We start from the raw sequence: 18,567 nt of genomic DNA, 5'->3' as shown, positions 1-18,567 counted from the left end.
CCCCCCAGATTCCTCTGCCGGAGGCTGAATCTTTCTCTGGAGTATACTTACTGCATTTTAGCAATGACGGGTGGTGAAGGGCAGAGCTTGTCTTCATTGGTGTTTCTATTACTATGAAAAGCACCATGACTGCTGGGCAGTGATAGTGCATGCCTTTAATCCCAGCTTGGGAGGCAGGCAGATCTCTAAGTATGAGGTCAGCCTGGTGTACAGAGTAAGTTCCAGGATAGCCAGGACTATAGGAGAAGGAAGGAAGGAAGGAAGGAAGGAAGGAAGGAAGGAAGGAAGGAAGGAAGGGAGGGAGGGAGGGAGGGAGGAAGGGAGGGAGGGAGGGAGGAAGGGAGGAAGGAAAAAGTACCGTGACCAGAAGCAGCTTGGGAAGAAGTGTTTATTTCATCTTGCACTTCCAGATCTGTCACTGAGGGAACTCAAGCAAGTCAGGAACCAGGACACAGGAACTGAAGTAGAAGCCATGGAAGAACACTGCTTACTGACTTGCCCCTCATGCCTTACACAACCTATCTTCTTATAGCCCAAAGAGAAGGCCCTCCCATAACGGTTGTCAATCAAGAAAGTGCTGCCCCAGACCTGCTGTGGGCCCGCCTGCTGTGGGCATTCTCTCTATTGAGGTTTCCTCTTCCCAGCTGACCCTAGCTCGTGTCAAGTCGACAAAAACTAGCCAGCACACTGTGTATGCTCAAAGAAATAGTTTAGCACCACTCTCAGATCTCTTTCTAGGAAGAAGCACTATGTGTGTTTTCCTCATCTGTAAGCTCAGCCTGTGGGCAAATTGATGAGAATTCGGACCCTGCTGCATGATGCAGAAAAATGCTACAAACAGCCATGCAGTTCACCACCCCCAAATCCCTCACGTGAACAGGTCCTTTGTGGGATACAGAGCTCACCAATGATTGTGTGTGCACCCTATACACCCACCAAGTCCCTGAGGACACCCCCAGCTTTAACCTGCTTAATATTCAGAAGAGAGCAAGCTGGTAGAGGAGCAGCCACAGGTAGCGCAGAGCACACGGTCAACAATCTGTGGCTGCTCGTTCCATCTCAGTAAAACCTTCCTTTTCCCGTGGCTCCAGGTGCTGCTGTTTCATGACCAGAATTACGGAATTCATTACGAATACACCATACCTGTAAACCAGAGCACAGAAAACCAGAGTGAGCCCACCAAGCCACAGGATGCTCTCTTCCTCTGGACCCACAGTGGCTGGGAAGGGTGCAGCGTGCAATGTGGAGGAGGTACGGTGGGGGTCGGGGGAGGGGAGAATGAAGCTTGGCTGAAGAAATCCTGAGTTCAGAGCCCTCTATACCAGTCCACACAGCACAGAAATAGAGAATTTGTGCTTCCATAGGGACTTAAGCCCTGAAAATCGCAACAGAGCATGCAGTCAAACCCTCCCAGCTCCCACAGGTTTGTTAGTGGGGGCCCACTTCACTCCTTTGGACCTGGCAGTAGAGATTTGCCAATTATGTGACTATATGGTAGATATGAAAATAAATGGCCCTGGGAATAATTGACATAGACCTCCAACTTGGTAGAATGGCAACGGATGAAAGCCTGACCCATTCCCAAGTACCCTGTCATCTATGCCACAGCCACGGTCTCCAGGGTGCAAAGAGAAGTAAGAGTCCTCTGGGTCAAGCCGAGCACTCCACGTTGCCCCCTCTTCCTCACCTCTAAGTGCAGTGACTGCCCCCCCCCCACTTTCACTATGGAGACTGCAAGTGAGCCAAAGGGACTGTCACGCTCCAAGGACCTACATCAGCAACAGTAGTGTGTTTGCTAGTAAGGCATTAAGGAGGAGCACTAGTAAGCTGCTCCTATAAAGAATTCCCCACTCGTGCCAGCAACTACCATTCAAGCCAGTGGGTCACAGAAAAAAAAATCAAACAAACAAACAAAAAAACCATCAAACTAGGAGAGGGCATATCGGGAAGAAGGGTTTCAGCAAGTGATGAGGATAAAAGAAGAAATGGGATAAAAATGACCAAGATTCAACATGGACATAGATGAAATCGTCAAAGAGCAGAAGAAAGAAATGGAGGTTTTAACAAGAAGCAGCAGAAAAGAACTTTCAAGGGGGGACAGGAAAGAAGCTGCTGACATGACCGCTCCGTGGTATGGGAAGGTTTGATTGTACATAAGAGGGAGAAAATGCCCAGAGGCGTCTGGGATAGTCCTGAGCAGAGAGAGAAAGAAGAAGACTGGACATGGCCAGGGCTAGGGAAGTGGGGGGACTGGGAGAAAATAGTGGAGATAGTGAGGGGGGAGGGAAAGGAGGAGGAGGGGAGAGGGAGGGGAGGGAGGGAGGGAGGGAGGGAGAGAGAGAGAGAGAGAGAGAGAGAGAGAGAGAGAGAGAGAGAGAGAGAGAGACTGAATAGCAAGAGAGAATATGAGAATAAAAGCCAGTAAGTCTCTTACTATATATACCTCTGGGTCACTGTCATTTGTCACTCCAATAAGAAAGGTCATGAGAGATGACACTATGGATGATGCTGGGTAAGACAGAGTTGAGACAGGGGATTGACTAGGACTCTGGATGTCTACCAGCATGTGGGCAGCATGCTAGGACCCAGCCGCATCCCCACCACCCATGCCTGCTCTTGAGTGGCTTGACTGCTAAGGCGATGTTATCAAGTATGCAGCCGGTACAGCACTGTTTAACATGTAAGGGGGCTCATCCCATTGTTCATGGAGAGATCTGAGTCATGACAGAACCAAGCCCTTCAGTGCCTTCCTATGCATCTCAGCTAGCTGCACACACTGAACATTTTGCATGTTTTCCTCTACAAACTGACAGTTGCCATTGACACAGCTTCAAGGTAGTACCATCCGCCCACCAGAGTACACCTTTTCCAGGAGATCTCTTGTCCTGTGGCCTTTAGCTGCCCCTGGGCTGATGGTCTCCCACTCCCACGTTAGGGGCCCATGCCTGCATCTTTAACTGCCACCAGACATACCTTTGCCTACCCTCTATGGACAAGCCCAGCCCACGGGAGCCATAGCAGGCCGTGCTCCACTAGGGGGCTGCTGCAGCCACTGCTGCCTCTGTGCAGTCCCTTTGTGGCACCAGTGACTTTCAGCTCCCTCCCTGCAGCAGTTCAATGCTGAAAGCCGTATTCAATAAATGTTTGCTCTTGTATTCATACAAGGCTACATTTGTAGGCCACAAGACAGACAGTATGGCCTAAGACTCCCCATTTTACAGCCATCCCTACATGACAAATTCCTCAGACAACAGATACTACAAAGAACCCTGGGCCTAAGTAGTTGTACTTGACTCCATCTTCATGGTTTTATGACCACGCTTCCCAACGATTCCAATACAGTAGCATGAAACGTCAGCACAGACACATCCAAAAGCCGAGGGGAGGTGAAGCAAACTGGCCCAAGGGAGGAAACTAAGATAGAGAAGCATGGGGGCCAACTGTTGATACTATATAGTCAGGTGACACAGTGACACCGCCAAGAGGCAACCCAGACAGCTGGTTCCAGAGGCCACCCTCCTAACTGCCATCGCTCGGCCTCCTTGATGAAGTCATAGCCATCAGATGGGGAGCTCAGAGGAAACACTCAAAGAAAGGCTAATAAGTCTGCAAAGCTGCCTAAGAACACCTGGCACCAAGGCATTAGCACCACTGGGCACTGTGAACAAGTACAGGCCATCTGCCCAAGTGCCCCCTGTGTCTGTCACACCAGCCACTGTGTTCCTCTTGAGCAGCACGCCTACAACAAATCAGTAACTGACCATACTCTCCGTGAAGGCTGATATACACGTGTTTAATTGGGACTGGATCTCCATAGACTTCAAATCTCAGACACGAAAGGCTCAAACCAAAGTGTTGGCCTCAGCAACTCCTAAACTGTCCAAGGACAGAGTTGACCTGACATCCTGCTGCTTTCTCATACTGTTCTGGAATCTTACACTGGTCCAAACTACTCAGCTATGACTTAAGCACCTACTCCTAAATGTCTAGGTCTTCCTGTTTGACAAATGATATGGCTCACTTAGATAGATAATAGATAGTTAATATATTAATAGATAGTTAATATATTAATATTATATTAATAGATAGTTGTACCCAAACACCCCTCCATAAGGATAAACAAATGGCTTTCTGAGTATGTGCAGCCATAACTTCTCATCTCCCATGGTTTGGCTTCCAGGAGAACGCAGGACCATTGTATCATGCACACGGATTGTTAACAAGACCACAACCCTGGTGAATGACAGTGACTGCCCCCAAGCAAGCCGCCCTGAGCCCCAGGTCCGACGGTGTAACTCTCACACGTGCCAGTCCCGGTAAGTTCCTGTATTCTGTGGCTTGGACCCACCAGCATGATGGGTAGCAACAGCTCGGATGAGAGGATGTCGATACACAGATAATACCATAAAACCAGCCTGTGCCACATTCTAGTGGTGCAGTTGGCGATAGGTTTTGTTTTGTTTTGTTTTTTGCTTGCTCAAATAGTCATATTGTTTGACAGTGGAGTTACATTCTGAGACGTACCTATCTGGGCAATGTACTGTTTCCTGCACAACTAGACTAACTATAGATATGTGTTATACTTCATTGTTCCCTAGGACAGGAACAAAATAGAAAATTGGTTTAAGCATAAATAAAAAACCAATGATATAATTAGCAGGCACGGGATGAATAGGCTGCTGCTGTTCTAACACAAACTTCTGTAGAGTAGACAATCCTTTTAAACGGGAGCACATTCTAAAATAACTGTAACAACCACAGCACAGTAAAGATAGGAAGCAGTAAGTTATTATCACTAATTCCTGTTGTCAGGAGCATGTTCTGTACTGTGACGTGGTGGAGGTGATGGGGAATTTTCAACCCCTCTGTAATCTTAAGGCACCATTTCTGCATGCACCGTCTGTTACCAACGGAAGCACCGTGAGACGGTACTGCTTTGAACTTGACTAAGCCAGAATGCTAAGGGAAATACACTGTTCTAGCTGGAGGGCTGCTTACAGGTCATGAGTAACAACATCTCACAGAGAGAACGTTGCCACCAGCACACACTTCTGACTGGCATCCATTGGCTCCCCTTAATCACTTGCCTTGGAGGAAAAGGACATTACATGGTAGAATTTGGGGGTCTGAAGTGAACACAGAGGCTAATGGCTGTGCTTGACCTGTTTCTGTGCCTGTTTGTTGTTTGGAAGCCATCTGAACTTGTCTCCCAGGTGTCATGGGGTAAAGTCTGGAGGTCTCAGCTGGGATGAACTGTGCAAAGTCTGTTCACCTGTCCCCCAGGTTGCTTTCTAGTTGCTTCTGAGGGACCGAGCATGGCACTCACTCAGTGACTGATGCATCATGTGATGTTACCCCTCTTCCTCCTTTTCTGCCCTGAGTTGAGAGGATAGTTTTCACCGCATAGCCCTGCCCATCATGTCAAGGCATACTTACCTTTGCTAACTAGACTTTGATTTCAATGTGGAGTCTTTTGGGTCTTTAAAGTTTTGCTTGCACCACTTGCCTGATTCAGGAGCCTTACAAAGTGTTTGTCTTTTGTACCAACCTCCTTTGCTTAGTTAAACTGGTTTGTTTTGTTTGGTTTTTTTTATTAATTGTGTGTGTTTGCACATGCATGTGTGTGTGTTTACATGTGTGTGTACATGTGTATGTATGTGTACATGTGTATGTGTGTCTACATGTGTATGTGTGTGTGTATGAATGTGTGTACATGTTTGTATGTGTGTATATGTGTGTACATGTTTGTGTGTGTTTGTGTGTATGGGTATGAGTGTGTGTATGTGTGTGTGTTTATGTATGTGCGTACATGTGTATGTCTGTGTATGTGTGTCTGTACACATACTTCATGGCACATGTGTGGAGGTCAAAGGACAACTTTCAGGAGTTAATATCTTTTCAGCCTGTGGGTCCCAGGTGTCTAACTCAGGTTGTCAGGTTTGGTGTAGGCAACCTTACCTGCTGAGCCATAATCATGTCAGCATGGCTTTTTGTTAAAGTCTTAGTGTGTAAGAGGAAATGAGAAGGAAAAGCAAGCAAGTAACATTCCTTATTTGATTTTTGCATGCTCCTTCAAAATTAAGAATAAAAGCCTATTTCCATGCTAGAGGCTTTAAGGGAGGACTCACTCAGAAAGTCTGTGTGGTGGTTAGTTTTGAATATCCACTTGCCCCGTCCTAGGATCACTAAGAAAAGGTCTTCCATTGCAAAATTGCGTAGGTTAGGTTGTTCTGTGGGAATGTTTGGGGGGGGGGTTTGTCTTGATTGTTAATGGAGATAGGAGTATCCACCCTGAATGTGGGCATTCCCATTTCATAGACTGGATCCTGAACTATACAAGAGTCAAAAACAAACAAACAAGAGAGGAAAAAACAAACAGGAAAGGCCAAGCAGCCTGGGAGCATTCATTCTCTCTGCACTTGGCTGTGGTGTGAGGTGACTAGCTACTTGAAGTCGTAGTGTCTTCCTTAGGGTTTTACTTCTGTAAACAGATACCATGACCAAGGCAAGTCTTACAAAGTACAACATTTCATTGGGGCTGGCTTACAGGTTTAGTGGTTCAGTCCAGTATCATCAGGGTGGGAGCATGGCAGCATCCAGCCAGGCATGGTGCAGGAGGGGCTGGAAGTTTTACATCTTCATCTGAAGGCTGCTAGCAGAATACTGGCTTCCAGACAGCTAGGAGTAGGGTCTTAAGCCCACACTCACAGTGACACACCTACTCAACAGGGCCACACCTTCTAATAGTACCACTCCCTGGGCCAAGCATATACAGATCATCACACTTAGGGACCAGGAATTGTGAGCTAAGTAAGTCCTTCCAGTTGTATATTTTGAGGATCGACAGCTATACTTCAAGCCCATCTGTCAGTCCCTCACTCAGTTATGGGGCCAAAGAAGGAAGATTTAGCAACCATAAAAACTCAATTATCAGAGCAGGCAGTGGTGGCACATGCCTTTAATCCCAGTACTTGGGAGGCAGAGGCAGGGGAATCTCAGAGTTCAAGGCCAGCCTGGTCTACAGAGTGAGTTCCAGGAGAGCCAGGGCTACACAGAGAAACCCTGTCTCAGAAAAACAAAACATAATGAACTCAGTGAGCAGACAGGCAGCAATGTCTCTACCTGAAGAGTAGCCTACCCCCTGGAGGACTAAGCAGAAGATGGAATAAAGGCTCACTCAGGACAGAGAGAGGATACGCTCAAGCGTGAGACACACAGCCTCGTGGATGCCTTCAAGAATCGTATTTTCCAGTCAATGTTTACAAATTACTTTAACATCTCATTTTTTAATTATATGCAGAAAACAGAAACATTTACTTAGTCAGCACCCCTCCCCCACAGCAGGCCCAAGGCACTTCTGTGGAGCACTAGGGATTAGGGATTAAAAGCTGCCAGTCAACAGGGCTCACATCCTGTAATGCTGGAGTGGCAGAAAACAAAGAACTCTGGAGAACATACAGAAGGCAACTGTTTGAAAGCTAGGACACAGACAGAAACGGGAGCAGAGGGTGTGTGTAGGAGACCAGAGTGGCCCCATGTTGAATTTCCAATTGTGACAGTTTGTCACTACATGGATGCTGGTTTTGTTACCTGTGATTGCTGTGACAGAGAATCTCACAAGAACATCCTCAACAAGGACTCCCGGGGGCTGTGGCTCATGGTCTCAGAGGGCTTGCAGGCTCTGTAGCTAGTGTAGGAAGTACAACATCACAGCTCAGCTCATGGTAGTAGCTGGCATCTGTGGTGGCTCTGTCTGTGTGGCTACAGAGCAGGTAGCCCTGAGGGGGCTGGTATCAGGGTCCAGCATATGGCCTTCAAAGTCCTTCCCCACCATGGCTCACTTCTACCAGCCAAGCTGGTAGGTTCCATAGCCTCCCTGGGGAGCACCACTAGCTAGGGAACAAGCATTCAAAATAAGAACTTAAGAGGAATGATTCAGATTCAGACCATAACAGAGGCCCAGCTAGAGCTACGGTGGACTGCTGCTGAGCTCCCAGGGTGCTCAGAGTGATCATAACCGGAAATTAAAACAGAAAGGAGAGAGCCAACAGGGGCTCTCAGATTCTGCAGATGTACTTGGCCCCATTCTTAGGAATAAGACACAGATAGGGCAGACTTCCTCTCTTGGAGCTGGGGAAACTTGACCTGTGCTTAGAGTATCACAGAGCCAGGTGTGCTGCCTGCTAAGCTGGACATTCGGGGTTCTACCATGTTACTCTAGAGACGTGCCACTCAGTGTGACAGTAGGTAGCAGATCCAAGGTGAGATTTGCCTTGCATACAAAATATGGGAACATGATTTAATAATTTAAAATGGGAATGTGTTGATCATGATCATCCAAAATGAATGTATTTTAAGTACATTGGGAAAAAGCATGTGCATGTTGTTATTATTTTTTAACTAATTATTTATTGTTAAGCAGAGCACTTTATTTATTGTTAAGCAGAGCATGGGAGGAGGTGGGAAAGACAACTTTGGGGAGTTGGTTCTCTCTCTCCTTCCACTGTGGGTTCCAGGAATGCAACTTAAAATTGTCAGACTCCTTCCCCTAACTCCTTCCAGAGCTACCCCTTACCACCACCTCTTCCTCCTCCTCTTCTTCTAAATAACCTACTAATTCTAATTTGTAGTCATATACACATTCCCATGGACTCATGGCGCACAGACAACCTCCCAGAGGTTGTACTCTGAAAGACTCCCTTCCCCAGAGCCCATCAACTGTCTACTGCTCCTCAGCCCAGGGGAGGGACTGACTCCTCTCTGCTCCTTGCTAGAAAGGTTTCCTACATGGGCATGCACAGCTGCTGGGAGTTCATGAGTGTAGCTGTCCTGTCATGTCCAGGGACGCATGATGGCTCCTGAGCCTGGACAAGGAAGGAGTGTGATGCAAATGCCGCATGTGTGACTGAGCGGATGCTTTCTCTCTGCTAAACCTAGCCCAAGGTAGTAGATTGCTGGCACTCCTGCCCATCACTACTTATGCTAACCTCTGAGGCTGTGGAAGTTCATTCAGCAAGAGGCTGCCCTCTAAGGGTCCTGTCTCAGAATGTGTTCTCTTGGTATACAACGGAGGACACGTTATTATACGGGATTACTTTGTCTTTCCAGCTTGAGCATCCCCTGAGCATCTAGCTCAGCCATGATCACATCCTGTATCTTCTGCACCATCCCTCTTCAATCCTCTTCCTGTTCACCAAATACCTTCTGAGAACCTGGGTATTTAGAGAGAGGAGAGGCAAACCAAGCCTTTGTGTGCCTATAACTTGACAGATAGGGGTATTCTCCCTCCCCTCCACTCTTTTTTTTTTAAAGTCTTACCCACTTCCAGTCTCTTTCTGACTATAAAATTATCTAAAGCCAGCATAAAGAATGAGTGGAATTTCCATAAACAGAATAGAAAATGAAATTGAGTAAATACAAATCAATTCCTAGGATTTTCTGGAGAGCTCACAGAGGAAATACTGGGTGTCTGTTCCAGGCTGGTTTTGTTTGTAAGTTTGTTTGTTGATTCTGTACCATCTGACCCTTTAATGCTGTTTAAGATAGGCCCATGAAAATGAATTGCCAGGAGTCAGCAGATAGTAGTCACGGTTTAACTCAAGAAAATGTGTCTGATAATAGAATTTGAAAGTCTTCCAAATCCTAGCAAGGTATATATGCATAGGAATATATGTACAACTATATGCACACATATGTGCATGCTATATGCACATGTATGTGTAGCATACATATTTTGGATGTGTAATGTACACAGTTGAACTATTGCAGAGTGTATTCAAGTTGTCATATGTAAGACAACTAGACCCTGTAGGTGTGAACTCGGGCTTCTTAAGTTAAAAGTGGAGAATTTGGCCTCAGAAAGAGATCTGACACACAAGGAAACCCTGCCTGCTGTGTCAGACAAAGGTCTGTTGGAAAGGGGCAGGCATAACCAGGGGGCAAAGCCAATGACCCAGAAGAATAGCCTAGGAACTAAGGGTGTGAACTTTATTAACGAAGCTAAAAAGAACCTGCTGTTGAGCCTGGCACCGTGGAAGACCCTTTCTGTTATTATTACTCTTTGACCTTTAAACCAACATCGATGTTTGTCTTTTTCCCCCTGCATTTTTCTTTCTCTCCCGCTCTCTTAATTCTCTTCAAGCTTCTTTTTCCACCAAGTTCCCGACAGTTCCCTTTGCCTTCCCAACTGCACGCCATTAGCACCTCTTTATTCTGATCCGGTGCCTGGCTATGTGGCTGTCTCTCCCAGTGCTTGCTGTAACCATATGGAATCTGACACAGGACAGATGGCTCCTCTCCAGCATCTTGCACACCAACACAAATACCAGCAAACCTGGCCCCGCCATTGGCAGGAGAGGCAGAAATCACAGATTGGATCAGCTGTTATGAGTGTGGCCAGCAGCCTTCGCCTAGCTGACCACAGTCTGCGGGAAGAGAGCCCTGTCACTGGCATCAAAGGAGGAATACTGTATGCCAGCCCTAGAGACCTAGCCACAGACAGCGCAGTGGGCTCCACTTGGAGCCCAGAACTCATGCATTACCAGATTTAACATTTTTGCAGCCTTTTAGAGCTTATTAGCCACTTGAAAAGCTATTCCAAGTTATTAGATATTTCCCTATAGCATTTATGATTTGAATCTCTTCCCAGGCAGTACATGTTGTACTGTACATTGAATTAGGGTGATTCAGAAGAGAACATTCAGCAACTTACTTGCAATTGGATCAAATAGTCATCTGCACAGAAGGTTATTTGGTTTTTAAAATTTGTGTTCCTGCCTCAATTACCTTAACCAGGCTAGCCTTGCTTTTTGTTAAAATGGAATGGAATACCACAGTCATATTAAAGCATGTTCCATAAGTGTGCATGTACATGCATACAGAGAGGGAGATAGAAGACCATGACCTAGAATGAAGTTTCTAATGCGTACATCTTAAGCCATGGGTACAGTTTGAAAAGATGCTCCTGGTTAATCTATTTCTTGCCGCTATGAAGCTTCAAAGAATTTTCCTGTTTCCTTCTGAAATAAAATCAATAAATGTAGTTGCAGGACCATTGGTCTGCAGGAGGCCTTAGTGGCATGTGAATGGCAGGAATAAACCTGCATTAGCTGTGCGCCAGAACATTTCTCCAACACGATCCAGATTCCAGGGCCTCCTTTACATTCTAACTAAATGGTAAAGTTCTGAAACTTTTTCCTCATTTATCAAAATTAAAAAAGCACAAGACAGAGGAGGAAAGGGTAACTTCAGAGTTGCTTTGATTGCCTGGTACCCTTCTTTCATTATTTCAAGACAGCAAAGTGAATTCCCAGACACCGGTTTCATAGGTAACCGATTCCTCCTGTTAGGAAATGACTGTCTTATAAACTCTGCAATGTACCAAAGAGGCCCTTCTCTCTCCCTGCCTTATCCAAGTGATGAAATGGAGCGCCTGATATTTCCTTGTAACATTTATGTAACGATTTCAGCAAAGGAAAAATGCAGGGCTATGTGAAATGTCATCTCAGGTGTCCCTCAAGCAGAAGCAGATGAGATGGGTAGCTTGCTGACCCCTTGCCTTGAGTTGCTACTTCACCCACTGGCATATGTACGGGGAGACCTGGCCCTCAGCGAGAGTCCAAGTTCTGAAGGCACCACTGCATGCAAAGAATACTGCCTGTAACTCCAAGATCTGACTCGTTCCCACATGCATGCACCAAAACCACCCATGCACATAAAATGACAATAAATAAGTTTTTAAAGTATATTTTAAAAAAACCCATGAAAACAAAGAAACACAGAAAACTCGCAGCAACTATCATAGTAACCACAAAAGACTGAAGGCTTTCCCACAGCAAATGAAAGCGGGACACCGTGTCCATTCTTGCTGTTTTTGTGTAACATTGTATGTGAGGGTCATGCCAGGCCATCTACCAAGAAAATGGAGTGAAGGGATTCATGTAGAGAGAGAGGAGGCAGGACTCTAAGTGTGCCAACGACATGATCTTGTATGTAGAAATTCCTGAAGGATCTAGTAAGGAGACTGAATGAATCTCAGGGAGTCACAGGAGAAGAGGCAGATGAACAAGATCAGTTCGATTTCTGTGTATTACAAATGAACACACTGAGAATGAAATTAAGAAACCAGTTCTGGTTACCAGACGTTAGGGATCATCTGTGATTTATCCATCATGGGCTTACTTATTTAAGCACTTGGTCCCCAGCTGGTGACACTGTCTTGGGGAAGTTATGAAGCGGTTGGATCTGTGACCTAGCTAGCACAAGTGAGCTTCTGGGAGCAGATCTTAAAGGCTATGGCTACTTATGGCTCTAGCTAGAGTGTTCTGTTGCCAGATCTACCAGATGTGAATAAGCCACGCCACAAGCTCCTGCCACTACAGGCCACACACTCGAACTGCATGCGTTTCTACTGTAGTGGACTATACCCTCCAAACTATGAGCCCAAATAAATGACTTCCTCTCTTGAGTTGCTTCTGTACTGTGTCACTGTAGCAAGAAAAGTGACTAGCATGCCAAAACACCAAGAAGAGTGAAACACTTAAAAATAATTTCAAAACTCATAACCTGAAAACTAGCAAACCTTAATGAATAGAAGGATATCCTCATTCCATGAATTGGAATATTTCAAGAAATTGTACTCTACAAATTGCTTCCTGGTACAATCCTGTTGGATTGTAGCATGTGTGGGTCCTGTTGGGTTGATGCTTGGGTCTCACCTCTGTCTCACCACTGGGCTAGGGCCTCTCGTGAGGACGGAGGCGTGGGAATTTGACTGTGTTCACTCCACGCTGGCATCAAGCAGACATTGGGCTGTGCTAAGCCACAGGACTCTGCTTAGGTTGGGAGAGCACGGACTGAGGTCCTGAGCGGAGCCAGGGCTCTTGGCTTGGAGGTCCATGGGCCAAAAGGCAGCCAGGGAACCAGCTGGTTCTCAGGCCCTTGGGCTCTCGGGTGCTGCTGGGGAACCGTGAAAGGGCAGAGACCAAAGTCGGGGTGCATAGGCTACATCGGCCCACAGCTGAAGAGGAGAGGAGGAAGGATGAGCTCTGGATGCATCCTGTGGGGATGAGAGTCTTGGTCGCGGTGACTTGTTTGGCTGGGTCACAGCTGACTCAGCTTGCTTGCTTGAGTTGGGTTGCTGGTGGTCTTCGTGGCTGAGAATGTACAGAGGTCATTGGTGGGAGATTAGTCGGTGGCTCAGTACTTGAAAACCTTCTCCACTGTTCCCCACAGTGGGTCCCAAAGAAGAGAAATAGGTTATGGTATTAAGATATTTATTGTCATGGCAGAAAATGGATGAAACTTATACTCTGGTATTTTCAGGGAAGGCCTGAGATTAAATACCTTTTGCAAGGAGGAGGGTCTGGGAAGGAATGCTTAATTGGCTATGCTCCTCTGGCCTTTAGGTATCTCATTTATATGGAGATCTGTCTTGAGGTTCTGTGGCTTGTGGTTACACGCTCTACCTGTGGAGGGGCTCCTACATGACTGAAAGGCACGCATCTATGGAGGTCTGTGGCCTCGTGTCAGAAGCCTGGAGTCTGGGAGCATGGCAAAATGTATGCTGTCTTAGGATCACCTGGGGTCTCTGGCCATTTCTAGCTGGTGCTCGACCAGAAACCATGCTGTCCTTTCACAGTCCTACACAATCCCTGTCAAAATTCCATCTGTCTTCATTGCACAAATGAGCAGCAAACTGATCCTAAAATTCACATGGAATTGAAAAGGGCTCAGAACGGCCAATACAGTCTTCAAAGAGAATAATGAACCTGGAAGTTTGATGTCTCCTGATTTTAAAACTTAGCATGAAAGAAAGACCATGTGGCACCATCACTAGAGTAGATCCAAGGAACAACAGAAGATTGAGAGTCAAGAAACAAATCTTTACATTTACTGTCTGTTGATTTTCACTGACGGTTCCAAGAACATTCCACAGGGAACGTGTCTTTTTAGCAAGTGTTTCTGGTACAACTGGATATCCACGGGCAAGAGTGACATCATACACACGTTCTTGCTCACAAGGGATCAGAGCACCAGTGATCTAAACACATAAAATTCAGAAAATACTACAGGTAAGAATTTTCCTGATGTAGATTTGCAAATAAGACCACAAAGATACAAGGAGTGTGAACTAGAGAGATGGCTCAGTGGCTAAGAACACTGGCTGCTCTTCCAGTGGTCCTGAGTTCAATTCCCAACAACCATGTGATGGCTCATTATTGTCTTTAATGGGATCTGATCCTGGCTTCTGGCATGCAGGTACACATGTTAAACATAAAATACATAAATAAGTCTCTTTTTAAACAAGAACAAATGACAACAAAAAAAGATTAAAGCTCATCAAAATTTTAAGGTTCTTGTTTTGTTTTTATTTCAAAAGAGATTATCAAGAAAGTAAAAAGATAACCAAGGAATGGTAGACAGTTTTATATCTGTCATCTGAGGAACCACAACTACTCAAATAATAAATTAACAGATAACTCACATGCAGGCTGTACAAATGTTTAGGTAAGGTAGAGGCCTATGGTCCACGTATACTCAGAGTAGCAATTTACATGAGGTTGACTAGTGTGGGGACATTTAGCCCTTTCCAGACTATGCCTCACTGAGACCCACATTACACTAGAATCTGAATGTGACTGATATGTAGCTTCTGGGGTCACAGTAGCCATAGTAAAACCCCAAGAGCCTACAATAATAAATGTGCATTTGGGGAGATTTTAAACTGTACTATATATTTTTTTTTGTTCAGCTGCATCCTTGGTCTCCTCATCCCCCCCCCCACATCCTTCTTGGGGAAGAGCTTGCTTGCAAGCTCCTGGTGTGTGCTCCAGGAACCAATCACTGCCACAGACACTGTCTGGGAAGGCAGAACCCATTCTCAGAAGCTAGCCATCATCATGATACATCACAGGAATAGCTGCCCCTGGGGCTGGGGAGATGATCTCTGGTCTATAAAGTGGCTACGCATAAGCATGGAGCCCCCAAGTTTGATCCTTAACACCTATGTGAAAGCCAGACCCAGTGCCATACCCATAACCCTGTGCTGAGGTTAGGAGACAGGGACAGGTCAATCCCTGAAGCTGGTTGGACTCCTAGCCTAACTGAATTGATCAGCTCTGGGGATCAGCTCTGGGTTTAGCCTGAGACTTTGTCTGATCTAACATATAGTATCACTTGGTGGGTGTGTCTTCATTGACTTGGTTACTTCCTTTCAGTGTATATATTGTCTGTTACTATGTTACAGGGTTATCATTGCCCATGCTCTCCCTAAAGTGTTTCTCTCTATCATTTTCAGAGTTTCAGCTCTTATTGAAGTCTTAATACTGTGGTTCCCAACCTTCCTAATGCTGGTGCCCTTTAATACAGTTCCCTAGATTGTGGTGATCCCTCAACCATAAAATCATTTCTGTTGTGACTTCATAACTGTAATTATGCTGTCATTATGAGTTATAATGTAAATATCTGATATGCAGGATAGCTGATATTCCAACCCTGTGAGCCAGTCATTTGGGGTCACAACCCACAGGTTGAGAACCACTGTCTTAATACACTCTGTACCCTACCTGCCTTGCAGCGGTTAGCATTGGACAAGACAAGAGAGGGCCTAAATTAGTTACTTTTCTGTTGCTGTGATAAAAATTAATTAATTAATTAATTAATTACCAAATAGCAAGTTAAGAAAGAGTTTAATTTTTGCTTAGAGTTGCAGATTATAGTTCACAATGATGAGAACAGCTTTGGCAAGCAGGCAGCAGATTCGCTGGTACAAACACTCCCTGCACAGAGCTGGGAGGCTAAGCTAGAAGTGACTGAGGGTTAACCTTCCAAAACCCCCAGCGGCATGCTTCTCCTAGCAAGGCCACACCTCCTAAACTTCCCCAGCACCGTCAACTGGGGACCAAGTGTTCAGTTACTCAAGACTGTGGGAGCACTTCTCATCTGAACCATCACATGGTTTTATTCCAATACAGCAGAGTCCACACTCATGACCTGGCTGTCCTGGTAGCTCCCATCATTTCTCCGGGCTTGCCATGCCTCAGGTTACTTCCTGGTTTTTACAGTCCCTCCTATTCTTACCCTAAAAGGGAACCATGCCTCCTTTTCTTCTCATGCATGGCGTCTCTTCCCCCAAACCTGAAACAGAAATATTAGGATAAGAATGGGCAGATTCTGTGCACGAGTGAGACAATTAAAACAAGTCCTAACTAAAGCTGTGGCCAAGATCTCTTTAGACAAAAACAGGGTAATTCTTTCCTAAGTAATGCACGTACTCTGGAAATATTCCAACACTCATATTTTTTTAAATAACCAAGCACTTCCCTCATAGTTATATTTTATATCTATTGCTCCATAAGAAAACACTAGAGCCTTTTGGAAAGACACCACCCAGGCTGGGTCCATAAAGCTTCAAAGGGGCTCTACTGGAAACTGGAACCTGGGCTATTTCTGAGGCTATCAAAGGATGCTGTAGGCCTGAATGTCTGTCCTTTGTTCAGAGTGACAGCACTTTTGAACACTCAGTTTCTCAGTACCTTGAGTGTCCTGTTTTCAATGCATTTGTGTGTATGTCTGTCTATCTGTGCATGTTTATGTATGCAGATGTATGTACATGCTTGTATGTACAGTGCACATGTATGTGTGTACATTCATAGAGAAGCCAGAGGACATTCTCAGGACTACCCTTGAAAGGACCTAAAGCTCATCAGCTAGGCTAGACTGGCCAGCAGGCACCTGGAATCCTTCTGTCTCCCTCTCTCCAGGCTGGAAATGCTAGGGTGCCTCTATACCTGACATCTTTTTAATGGGTTATGGGTATTAAAGTCAGGTCCTCATGCTAATGAGGCAAATACCTTCCCAGCTGAGCTATGTCCCAGCCCTATTGAGGGTTTTCTAAGTACTTGGGGTTTCCTTGTGAAATACAAAGTTATTCTCAGGTCTCAGAGATAGCAAAATTGGCTGAGAGACTCATCGGTTTACTTAAGATTTTTAAAAAAATGGGGGAGAGGGGCTTCCTTTCAGCTTTGTGCCTACATATTTGCTTTAAAAGGCTTATAAAATGAAATATTTCTGTGTTATATACCCAAGGACATTGCCCTGGTAGGGTAGAGAATTAGACTTTTTAACTTCATGGGCAGCAATGAGGGTATGTGGTTGCACACTGGTGTAACAAGCAGTGAGTGCTGGACACACAGGAAAGGGGCAAGAACAGGTAAGACGTTAGCTCAGGGTGCGGCCGTCATGGCCTTTCCCCTAACTGTTCATTGGAGCTTACAAAGGGAAGGGAAGGGGTTTGCAAGTCAGATTTCACAGACTGCTTGTCTGTGAGTTTTCCTTCAGCCGAAATCCAAAACCCAAAATGCTTTAAAAATATGCAACTTTCTGAGCTCCAACATGATATTACAAGCAGGAAACTGATACACAAAAAAAAGTCACATAAATTTTCTCCAGGCTATGTGCACTTTGAATATAAGGGGTAGTGTGTATGTGTGTGGGTGTGGGTGTAGGTGTGACATAAATGATTGGTCTTAGCCATCATCCCCAAAATACCTCATTATATCTGTGAAAATAGCCAGAACCTGAAAAAAAAAATTGGATAGGGAAGCCTGAACCCTTGCCAGCTTTTCCATAACTGAGATGAGCTCAGGCTGATGCCTTTTGAGGTACCACTCTGTGCTGTCAGTCGCTATCAGAATGTGGAATTGCCCTGCTTCCCAAAGCTTTGATCTTGGAGACTATCTCTCCTACCTTTCTTTGGAGAAGGATGCTCTCAGCAGTTTTGCTGCAGGGGCCACTGGCCTGCAGGAGGCACTGTTCAATGTGGCCTTCTGCCTTCACCAGAAAAGCAGACTAAGCCAACTGCTTCTTCCCATTGGCTTGACATTGTTTCTGATGGGAGGGAAGATAGCCATCCAGAGAGCCAATATGGCTGTCTGTGCAACTCCTGACCTGACCAACTGCTCTGATGCAGTAACTATGGCGAGGAAAGGCAGGCAGGTAACTGGCCACCACCAACCAGTCAGACAGTAAGAAGATAGAACCTTTGGGGAAGTAGGAGGAAGGACATGGGCCTGTGATCCAAGATAACAGATCTGAAAGAACAGAGAAAAAAATATAGAGACTAGGGGCTAGAAAGGTGGCTCAGGGGTTAAGAGAGCTTCCTGCTCATGCAAAGAATACAAGTTCGGTTCCCAGCACCTACACTGGATGGCTCACAGCAAACTGTATCTCCAGCTAACTCTAGAGGACCTGACACCTCTGGCCTCTGGGGGACGTTCACTCATATGCAGACATATGCAGAGATATACAAACACAGAGATACAATAAAAGAATAATGAAAATAAATACTTTTTTTAAAAAAAGCATAGAAAAAGTATGTGGAGTAACTCTCAAAGTTGAAAAAGAAATTCTTAAAGCAGATTTGATAAAGGAGGTATCAGGGCAAGTAGCTGTAGTTACCCTGCTTGGGCCCTGCAGGTATTCTTCTACAGACAGGTGTTCTGCAGATAGGTTTCTTTTACAGACAGGTGTTTCTTCTGAAGACAAGTGTTCTGCAGACAGGTGTTC

General features: G+C 45.5%; 1 protein-coding gene across 1 annotated transcript in view; it reads left to right on the top strand.

The window, feature by feature from the left end:
* The window catches only part of Adamts17 (ADAM metallopeptidase with thrombospondin type 1 motif 17), a 293,848-nt gene that overhangs the window by 222,438 nt on the left and 52,843 nt on the right, over positions 1-18,567 (top strand). The window contains exons 12-13 of the mRNA XM_028776690.1: positions 1,092-1,251; positions 4,181-4,316. Coding sequence (XP_028632523.1) covers positions 1,092-1,251; positions 4,181-4,316 — 296 coding nt within the window. The remainder of the gene's footprint in view (positions 1-1,091; positions 1,252-4,180; positions 4,317-18,567) is intronic.

Source organism: Grammomys surdaster, unplaced genomic scaffold (genome assembly GCF_004785775.1).
Source record: "Grammomys surdaster isolate TR1022 unplaced genomic scaffold, NIH_TR_1.0 271, whole genome shotgun sequence".
In the NCBI taxonomy this organism is placed as follows: domain Eukaryota; kingdom Metazoa; phylum Chordata; class Mammalia; order Rodentia; family Muridae; genus Grammomys; species Grammomys surdaster.
Note: the sequence above shows the minus strand (reverse complement) of the source record. Positions and strands in the feature narration are given on the sequence as shown.